General features: G+C 34.5%; 2 protein-coding genes across 3 annotated transcripts; one reads left to right on the top strand and one right to left on the bottom strand.

Annotated features, from left to right (window-relative positions):
- Positions 2,245 to 5,193, bottom strand: LOC107624013 (alpha-ketoglutarate-dependent dioxygenase alkB). 2 transcript variants are annotated; one of them, XM_016326446.2, is made up of 7 exons: positions 5,015 to 5,192; positions 4,742 to 4,893; positions 3,972 to 4,318; positions 3,283 to 3,421; positions 3,099 to 3,165; positions 2,873 to 2,994; positions 2,245 to 2,642 (listed from the first exon to the last, which is right to left on the bottom strand). In XM_016326446.2, exons 1-7 carry the CDS (start codon positions 5,119 to 5,121, stop codon positions 2,503 to 2,505), a joined length of 1,074 nt encoding a protein of 357 aa, XP_016181932.1. In that variant the 5' UTR covers positions 5,122 to 5,192; the 3' UTR covers positions 2,245 to 2,502. The 2 variants fall into 2 exon arrangements, with proteins under 2 accessions (XP_016181932.1, XP_020969982.1); XM_021114323.1 differs by having other exon boundaries at positions 2,562 to 2,663; positions 5,015 to 5,193.
- On the top strand, positions 5,361 to 8,732 carry LOC107624182. The gene is made up of 5 exons (XM_016326662.2): positions 5,361 to 5,689; positions 5,805 to 5,908; positions 6,092 to 6,205; positions 7,871 to 7,954; positions 8,376 to 8,732. The coding sequence occupies exons 1-5, from the start codon at positions 5,461 to 5,463 to the stop codon at positions 8,430 to 8,432; spliced, it is 588 nt and encodes a 195-aa protein (XP_016182148.1). The 5' UTR covers positions 5,361 to 5,460; the 3' UTR covers positions 8,433 to 8,732.

Below are 9,514 nucleotides of genomic sequence, written 5' to 3'. Positions count from 1 at the left end.
GTTACTTGAGAACTAGCCATGGGGAGTTTAGGTTGAATGAGTATACATTACGCGTGTGCACCTTTTGAACTCTTATCTCTTTGTTTTAAAGCTTTAGTTTATTTTGTGGGTTTTAGCTTTGCTTAAGATATCTCAAAAAATCTTTCAAAACCTTTCTGAAGTCACTCTAACTCTCAGAAAGTGTGTCTTTAAATCTAGGTATCTCAAATTTACTTTAAAAAACCTATACCAAGCTTTTGAATGTATGTTCTAATATTTTTTCGCTGCATACGAGTCTTAAGATTTAAAATGCTTTAAGTTCTTGTTTTAGATTTAGAAAAGTTTAGAATCACGATTTAATCTTCCTTTCTCGTGTAATTTTACCAATTTCACTAATAGTTCAGAAATGCTTTATGAGATTATGCATTTGTGATACAGTCCTTCTCATGTATCAGTTTATTCTAATTTGCTTATATAGCGTAGGAAAAGATTTAGTAATTTTTGAAACATTTAAGTAAATAGTTAGATCAAAACTAACAATTTTTAAATTTGTGTTTTTATTAATCATTAAAACTCAAACTGAAATATATAAAGCTATTATAAGAAAGGATAGTTATTGTATTTGGCACCAAAACTGGCAAAAAAGCCAAAAAGGATAAGCAGTATAGTTTGAATTCAAGCAATGACACTTTATCAAATAATACAAAATTTAGAATTCAAATTAGAAAAGGAGAGGTTTTTAGCATCATTCTTCCATCAGTGGAGCATCCTCTTTTTCTCATATCATGATTACATAGAATTTTCATTATGTTCCTTTGATGAGGAAGATAGTCTTAATATTCTTAGCTAGTTGTAGAGTGCTTTTACTTTATTGTTGTCTATCTCTTTCTATAATAGAAAAGAGAAAATATTGATATCAAGTGAGGAACCAATAAAAGCCATGGAAGGATAAAGGCAAGAGAGATATATTTGAAAAGGCTATAATAAATTTATGTTTCTTTGTAATTTGTTTGGTAGTTTGAGCATAGAAATTGAGCTCATACAATCAAATTTATTTAGGGGGTTCAAGCTTAGAGAAAGGCTTTATACTGTCGAATAGGTCTAGGCTCGAGTAGAAGCTTACACTTGTTTTTTCAACTCAAACTCAGAAGGAAGATTCTTATAGTTTAGGGTAAATGAACTAGGACAGAGAGTAATGGCAGCTTTTGTCGGTCAATTAGGTATAACTTGGATTTTGCATTCATTAGAAACTAAGGAGTAAGATTAAAATAGTTTTGGAGAAAGGAACTAGGGAATAGAGTCTTGGTAGTTTTCTACTGGTGAACTTGGGCATAATTTCATTGAAATTGGTGTATATAATCAGTTTTGATTTAATAAAAAATTCTACCATAATTTATAATTTTTTAATAAAGACTGGATGCAGACCTTATTATCTTTCGACGTTAAACCAAGATATATGATTGTGTAATCTTCTTTATGTTTCCTCTATTTTGTTAGCCTTATGCACATTATGCGAGGAAACAGAAAAATCTCCTGCATAATTCTATGTTAAAGGTTAAAAGGGGAAAAAGTCTTAAAGCTATTTTAATTCAACCCCTCTTCTCATGGTTTAACTGACTGATATCAAGAACTCACGTTCAAGGAATCAAGCTTAACATGTTGGAGTAAAAATCTATAGCCAACATAGTCTCCTATACACTAACCCAAATATAGTCCAATGGAAATAACTACTTATATTAAAAGGAGATAATAAGGTTCTTTGTTCAATATACTAATAGTTTCAGAGGAAGATTCAGAAGATAATTGAAGAAAAGAATGTCGAGATAAATGCCAAAATAATCAACATGATGCATTGCACCAAAAACTTTGAAAAGGTCCAGGTCTCGAGATGCAAAACTGCCAGAAAAATGTGGGACAAGCTTCAACCCATACATAAAGTAACAAACAAATCCGAGAAACTAGACCTAACATGTTTACGGGAGAATACGAGCTATTCTTCATAAAAGAAGAAGAAAACATATGATATGTTTGAAAGATTCTCCATAATCATTAACAAGCTAGATGGAAAAGAATTTCCCATGAGAAGAATTGGTGAGAACAATTATCTAAATAATTATTTAAATGTTTCCAAAAAGATTGGATCCAATTATGAAGTCATTCGCAAAATGCACAAGAGCGTCTGTTATGTATAAAGAAAATGTTCTTTTTGTTATTATTTGTCAAATTAATACTACGTTTTTAAAAGATTATAATAGTGTTAAAGCATAAGAAAAAGAATAACTTATTTTCACTGACTATATTTTTTTTGTTGGACCCGCTAACCTGGTCTAATTTTCTTCGTCTAAGGAAACTGGTTAAGACAAAGAATTCCAGAGACTGGGTGGTTTTCTGGACAAGACTTAATTGTCAGAATAAAGATGAAAATTAAGCCATAGTCAAAATAAATTATACAATGATACATCATTTCATTTTTCATCAGCTAATCAACCAAAATTTCACTTTGGAAGAAAAGAAATACACTACTCAAAAAACTTGTCTGATGTTGATATTGATCCTTGAAGTTTGAATGTATTTTAAGAAACAAAGATCATCTTCATGTGAAAGTTGTGCCTGAAGATGGTCTATTTCAGCATTTTTTTCATCTGTGAATATCCGTGGAACACCTGCAACACATCAAAATCAAACTGATTTCCAACTTCTGAGTCCAGAACTTCAAATGATCATACAAATTCATCTTCCACGTTATTTTTTCTAAGGGTATGTTTGGTTTGAAAGTGAAAATAAGCGGAAATTCTCATGGATACGCTTTCCGTATAATTCTACTCAAGAATATTTTCACCACATTTTTACACAAAGCAAACACTCTTAAGTATGTTTTTGCAATAAAACTTACCATGAAAGCATTCCCTTGCTTCTCCGGCCATGAGTACAACATCACCACTTCTAAGAAACATTGCCAAAGGAGGATCCTCTCTAGTTTTTCCACCCAAAAGAAATATAGCTTTGCAGCCCAAACTATGGCAACAAGATAATAAACTAATTATGATCCAAGAACAATTTCAATCCTGCTGTTGGGTTTTCTAAAGCTAAAATTTGAAAAAGAAGCAGGTATATAATACCTTAAGCTAACTATAGGCTTGCTCCAGTCTGCTTCCATGTCATCAAGGTGGCCACCCAGTGTGTCACCTGAAGTAAATATGGTATCAACTATTTTAAAATCTATTATAAAGCTTTACTACCCGCAGCCGGAGGAGTTATCATACATTGATATCTAATATAAATTAAGTTTTGCTATAAGCATACCTAAACCAAAGTAATTCACTATTGCACCTTCAGGCTGGAATTCAACACCAGCAGGCATTGCAGGTTTAGCCAATTCTTTGGCCAGATCACACAGAGCTTCAGGGATTTTGTTATGTGGGAGAGATACATCATAGTTCCGCTGCACACAAAATAATCACTGGATGATTTTCCTGGACATAAGATGTGATGTGCACAAGTTGAAATTATAATTCCCAAAAAAGACTCATTACAAATTCAGGTGATGCAGCCATAAGAAACATAGCCTACATAGTTTGACAACTAAGTAACTCGTTAGAACAGCTTCTACTGGCAACTCAAATATAATATTATTCTAAGCAAACTTTCACCAAAAAAGAATTGAGGCACTGTCAGTAACTCGCAAGCTAGTCTTCACAACCAATTATCTTTTCTCATTCACAACCAGAAAATCAATTCCTTGGTAGTTAAAAACCTATGTATGCTAAGAAGCAGATCAACCATGGCCATTTATCATATAACTATTTCTCAAAATCAAAATCAAAATATTACATTACACTTACTAGGTATGAATATATAGTATTCCAAGCCCAAAATAAGTTAGCACATCAATTCCCATAACTAAGGATCTAGCTGTTCTGGAGAGACATGCAGCTGTGAAACACTTACATAGTCGTATAAGTTTTATTGGTAATTTGTGAATCAAAACGTACTCTGGACCAATTGAATTGTAGGCCAAGGGTGCTCCATCTCAGCTTCCGCAGCAAAGCAGAAGCAGGAACAGATTTTCCCTTCCTTAATAGCTCTTCCTTTTCTGTTACGAACTTCCACCTCTTACCATCTTGATAATCGCAATCAGGACCTAGCTTAGGTGAACCATCGGGAGAGTACTCTTCTACCAGAACCTTCCCTTCTTTTGCTTCATCAAATAGATTGTGTATAGGACCATAGATCGCATTGTGATTTGTTCTATTAGGTGGCTGTGGGAAATCAATCAAACTCTCCCTTATCAAACTGCATTGTTTCTCTATGCTCAACGCCCCAGGAATAAAATAAAAACCTACAAAACACAACAATCACTACCACATTCTGTTTAGCTCATTGCTTAGTTCTTACTTACACAAGTCATCGAGTTAGTTACAAATGCGCCACGATTATTCCCTCCATTTCAAAATACATATCTCTTTGCACAGATTGATACGTCCATAATCAATGTATTCAGAACTTTAGATGCAAGTTGTATCTATACATTGATTTTCTTTAATGTATACGGAAGGAGTAGTTTACTTGGATTACTGCATTTATAATTTTCCAATTGAACACACATTATGCTGAGATGATTGGTTGGTTGGATGGTTAGTTAGTTAGTTAGTTATTTGAGCCACCAAGTTAGTAACAAATTCTGATGCAAGAAGTTTTCAAGTTAGTTACGCATCACCAACCAAAAAAAAAAAAAAAAAAAACAAAATTGATGAATGAATACCTGGGCGATTTTGCAAGGAGAACACAGGGGAGCTGAACTTGTCGTGAATGACATTAACAAACGGAGGAAGCTCGCCGTTTCGATCGTGGCATTCTAAAATTGAACGGAAGTCAAGAACTTCCGTCAAGTCCACCGGTTTGGGTTTTTTCTTCCTGCGCCAAGAGAGGAAAACGTTCCAGTTATCAACACAACAGTGTAACCAACACTGCAACTAACTAATTGCGTTCAACTAACACAAAAGAAAAATAAAATAAAATAAGATAATTAAGTTACTTTTTGTTCTTGGAAGCATTGGTATCGTAGTAGAGCTTGTAATTCTTCTCCGCTCTTCTGAAAGCGGTCCGCTCCGAATCTTCCCTGTTATTCTCGGATCCGTACATCGGCGGAAAAAAAAAAGGATCCTAATTGCGAGAAATTGTTAGTGTTAGGGTTCTGAACGTAAAGCGAAATTTACAGAAAAATTAAAAAGACAAAAAGTAAGGTAATTACTGTTATTTAACTAGATGTGAAAAGCCGATAATACCCTTGAAAATTTCCATTATTCCATAGTGCCGGTGAACTTGACAAGGGCATTCTCGACCATACAATTTGGTTCTTATCAGTTATCACAAAAATCCTGGTCTCCTTTTTTTTTTTCCAAGGCAAACAGAAAGATAGGCAAGTATAAATTGGAACTGAAGGAAGAAACAAAGGAACAGATATAACAACAGAAAGAGAAAATGGCGTGCAGGTTTATGCTTCGTTCAGCTTTACTTGTGGAACCTTACCAATTGGAACATCTTCGTGGTTTCAATTCCAAGAACAGAGGAACTTTGCGATTCAGAACCGTTAGGGCTCAACGGTTTCACAGAGGAAGAACTCTTTGTTGCTCTCACAACGAAACGTCGTCGTCTTCGTCTCAGGACGATCAGGGTCCGCCTCAAGAAGCTGTTCTAAAAGCCATTTCAGGTAATCTCTCTATTTCTTTTTTTTTTTCTTTTAATTTTCTATTTCTCTAAAATTTTATTTTATTGTTTTAAAATAAAAGTTGAAATTAAATTTTTGTGTTTGGTTTTGGTTGTAGAGGTGTCGAAGACAGAAGGGAGGGTTGGTCAAACTACGAACATGGTTATTGGAGGCACTGTGACTGATGATTCTACGAATGAGTGGCTCACTTTGGACCAGAAGGTAAAGTCAGTTGGGTTTGTAGTTTGCAAATTGTGGTATGATGCAGTAGCGAAAAGAGATTTTTTTTTTGTTCCAGTGCCATAACTAATGGTTTGAGACTGAATAATTATGTAACTCAACGTGATTAAACTTGTTAGAGTTTCAAAATGTTTGTGTTGTGGGTGATGATTTGCTGCGGCGCAGGTGAACTCGTACCCAACTGTTCGAGGATTTACTGCAATAGGAACCGGAGGGGAGGACTTCGTGCAATCAATGGTTGTTGCCGTGGAATCTGTAATCCAACAGCCCATTCCTGAGGTAAGCAGCACTGTATTTCTCAAAATTTGGAGGTTAAAAAAAAATTTCTAGTTTTATTCATTAATCTATCTTCAATTTTTTAAACCTTTTGCTTCAATTTATTTACTTGTGTAACTTGATGTATTCTTGAACTGTGTATTATTGGTGGAGAACATAGTTTTATTTTCGTTGCTTATAAATTATCATTACAAGGTGAACGATACCTTCTGTTAGATCATCAGCTGAAAGAAATAAATTCCCCGAAAAGAAAAAAATTGAAAAAAAAAAATCACAATGCCCACAATGCAGTAAATTGTCGGTCCTACTTGTGTTCAATGCTGTGAGATTTTGCTAGCTAGCGCTGTACTAATGCTATATAATACATTCCTTCACTTTCTTAGTAGACAATCAACATGTTTGCTAGTAAATTTAGAAGTCCAGTGAATGATGTTTGATTTGCATAGTTTGATAGTGGTGGTTCTAACCCTAGTGGTTCTAACCCTATATAATTTTTTTCCTCTCTTTCTATTTATACTTACCAAACAAGATAAGACAATTTTATTTTATGGGGACATCTGTGAAAATACTTACGTTTGGGAAGAGAAGGATTCAAACAATAGTGCTGTAGTGCTCTTTCTATGGGATTGAAGCCTCAACCACTAGGCTACCTTGGTTTTGTTAAGCAAGATTGCCCATTATCTATATATATGGTTGTTCATAATTCTGTAGCTCCTTCCCAGATAGATAAGGAGGGTCTTGCTGAATTGTTGGTGCAATGGAAGGTTTCCTTCTGTTGTGATGCTGCTGCAACATTTCCCAGACTGTCACCTTGAGCAGAAGGTGAAAGCTGTGGGAGTGGGAGGGAGTAATGGTAGAGGGGTATATTTTTTCGTGTCTCTGTAAGGAAAGGCATCAATAGGAATAGCTGGATGAATAGCTTTGGCCCAGGTTAGACATGTAGCTGTTTGTTACTTGAGTTGAGGTTGAGAAAGTTAGTTCGTTGTGTAGGAGTTCTATAGATAGCAAGAGAAAAAATGTTGAATGTGTCATTTGGTTGTGCCTCAGAATTGCAGAAAACTTGGAGGATCTTTTGAATATTCCCCTGGGTTGCATTGTGGATTGTATTCTGTCTGGTTTATCAAACACATTGGCATAGCAACCCTAATAATAATCCACACATTTTTTGACTCTCTAATTTTCCATCTTCCAAATTAATGTCCGAGGTTCTGCTGTCTCAAGATAAGCAAATTTATAGGCTAGCCTTGAATTCTTTTACAGCTTACTTGTATTTCAAGTTAATTGGGACTAGATTACCAATGGATGATTATTTGCGACCTGCTATGTTTAAAATACGTAATACAGTAATATTCTGAGAATTAGATCTTTGAAAAAATAAAGTTGATAATGTGATATGTGTCACTGGTTTGTGGCGTGCTTGCGATGAATTTGCTTGCTTTTTATATAAACCTAAGTTCCTGCAAAATGGACTGACTCTTGAGGTGTTTACAGCATAATTGTGTAGCGTATTATACCTTAAGCATTTGAATGGATTTGCTTCAAGACTTTCACTACATCAGTAGTCTAGAAGATTTCATGATTTAATTGTGAAATGTCATCAATGCATTACATACACAATTTCACTTGTGGTTGAGGTTCACCTCAAGAATTTCAACATATTTGTGACAGGGACGAGTGAAGCAGAAGTTATCTGCTAGGGGCAAATATGTATCCGTAAATATCGGGCCTATCCAAGTTGTTTCTAGTGAACAGGTATATCCCCTTTTTAGACAAGTCTTTTTGAATTAAACTTTCTAAATTATTTTAACTCAAGGATTCCTTAATTGTTTCTCCATACTAACAATCAAGTAAATCTTTGATTCCCACTGAGGCTTTAGCCAGTGGTATCAAACTCAAGCCGCAATTGGTTTCCACCTACCCCAATCCCAGTACCCACTTTCCCATTCCCGTTATCACAGACGTCCGAGTTTGCAGTTGCGAGTTGGGATCTTCGAAATAAAGGGATGGAAGAAAATGAATTGACAAGTGAAATCCATTTTACTCTTCAAGTCATTCCCTTCTCTTGAAGATCCTGACTCGCAGACATACCCGGCACAATGCCCAACAAATCCCTATCCCTTTTAAAAATGAAAAAAGAGAGGGAAAAACCTTGATCTGTTTGTTGCATTTTCAGGTCCAAGCTGTATATAATGCCATGAGGAGAGATGACAGAATGAAATATTTTTTGTAAGCTGTCATATTCTGTATATAATGCAATGTTTTCAAGGGATGTATGGCGCCTGGCCTGCTTCCTACCACATGGCTGATTTTGTTAGTAGATCCATGGTATCATTGTAATCAGATGTAAATCATGATGAAAATTGGATCTCTTGTGCATTTTTCTGGATCTGTAACTTAGTATATGATGATTTGTTAACCATTAGTCATAAGATAAAAATATTATATGACATTTGTTTCATTTTCTAGTCTTGATTGCTGCTTCTTTGCAAACTAGTTGGGTTTTTTTATTAATGAATTGTTTACCTCATAATGTGCAAGAAAGAATTGGAAAGGGACAGTGATATATGAAAAAATTCAGACTCAATGAGGTGTCAGTGTCTACTTTTAGTAGTGTGAGCCGCCGACGGCATTGTTCTTACTATCTTTACTGTGACCAGTGGCTACTACTAGTAGAAACGTTACTGTAAATTGAAAACTAATTAACATTTGTAAAATTACTTTTATTTGGCTTAAATAGATCTAGGAAGCTCATAAATTAAATGAGTCGAGCTTGAGCTTGGATAAGCTCAGCTCATTAGCTCGTGAGCTGGCTCGATTATATATATATAACAATCTTAATTATTTAATATTTATATTTATTTTTTACATATAATTTTAATATAGGACATAAATAATAAATTTATAATTTATTGATAGATAAACAATATATAAAATTGATCTTTTCAAATATTTTTAAAAATATATAAGTTATAATTTATTGATATAAAATTATAGATTATGTATCTATGTTTCTCTTATTTGAGCCAGCTCGTGAGCTCGAGCCAGCTCGTGAGCTTTTGGTGAGCCGAGCTTGAGCTTAAGAAATAAGCTCAATTGTTAATGAGTCGAGCCGTGAGCCAAGCTCAATTTTCGTGAGCCGAGCTTGAGCTTGGTCTAGCTCGGCTCAGCTCAGCTCACTTCCAGCCCTAATTGAAAATTTAAATATTTGGAGATTTTAATGTATTTATTGTATATTTAATGAAGAAAAAGTTTTGAAATTTTCTAAAATAATTTTAACATGCATTCTTAAGGCATTTGTCAGTATTTTTTTTT

The sequence above is a fragment of the Arachis ipaensis genome, chromosome B10 (assembly GCF_000816755.2).
Source record: "Arachis ipaensis cultivar K30076 chromosome B10, Araip1.1, whole genome shotgun sequence".
In the NCBI taxonomy this organism is placed as follows: Eukaryota; Viridiplantae; Streptophyta; class Magnoliopsida; order Fabales; family Fabaceae; genus Arachis; species Arachis ipaensis.
This window is presented reverse-complemented; position numbering and strand designations above follow the sequence as displayed.

Coding starts and splice junctions, on each gene's coding strand:
- LOC107624013 (XM_016326446.2), bottom strand. CDS start 5,121: ATGTACGGATCCGAGAATAACAGGGAAGATTCGGAGCGGACCGCTTTC. Junction 4,319..4,741: donor CTCCTTGCAAAATCGCCCAG/GTATTCATTCAT, acceptor TGTGTTTTGTAG/GTTTTTATTTTATTCCTGGG. Junction 2,995..3,098: donor AAGCCTATAGTTAGCTTAAG/GTATTATATACC, acceptor TTGTTGCCATAG/TTTGGGCTGCAAAGCTATAT.
- LOC107624182 (XM_016326662.2), top strand. CDS start 5,461: ATGGCGTGCAGGTTTATGCTTCGTTCAGCTTTACTTGTGGAACCTTAC. Junction 5,909..6,091: donor GGCTCACTTTGGACCAGAAG/GTAAAGTCAGTT, acceptor GCTGCGGCGCAG/GTGAACTCGTACCCAACTGT. Junction 6,206..7,870: donor TCCAACAGCCCATTCCTGAG/GTAAGCAGCACT, acceptor TATTTGTGACAG/GGACGAGTGAAGCAGAAGTT.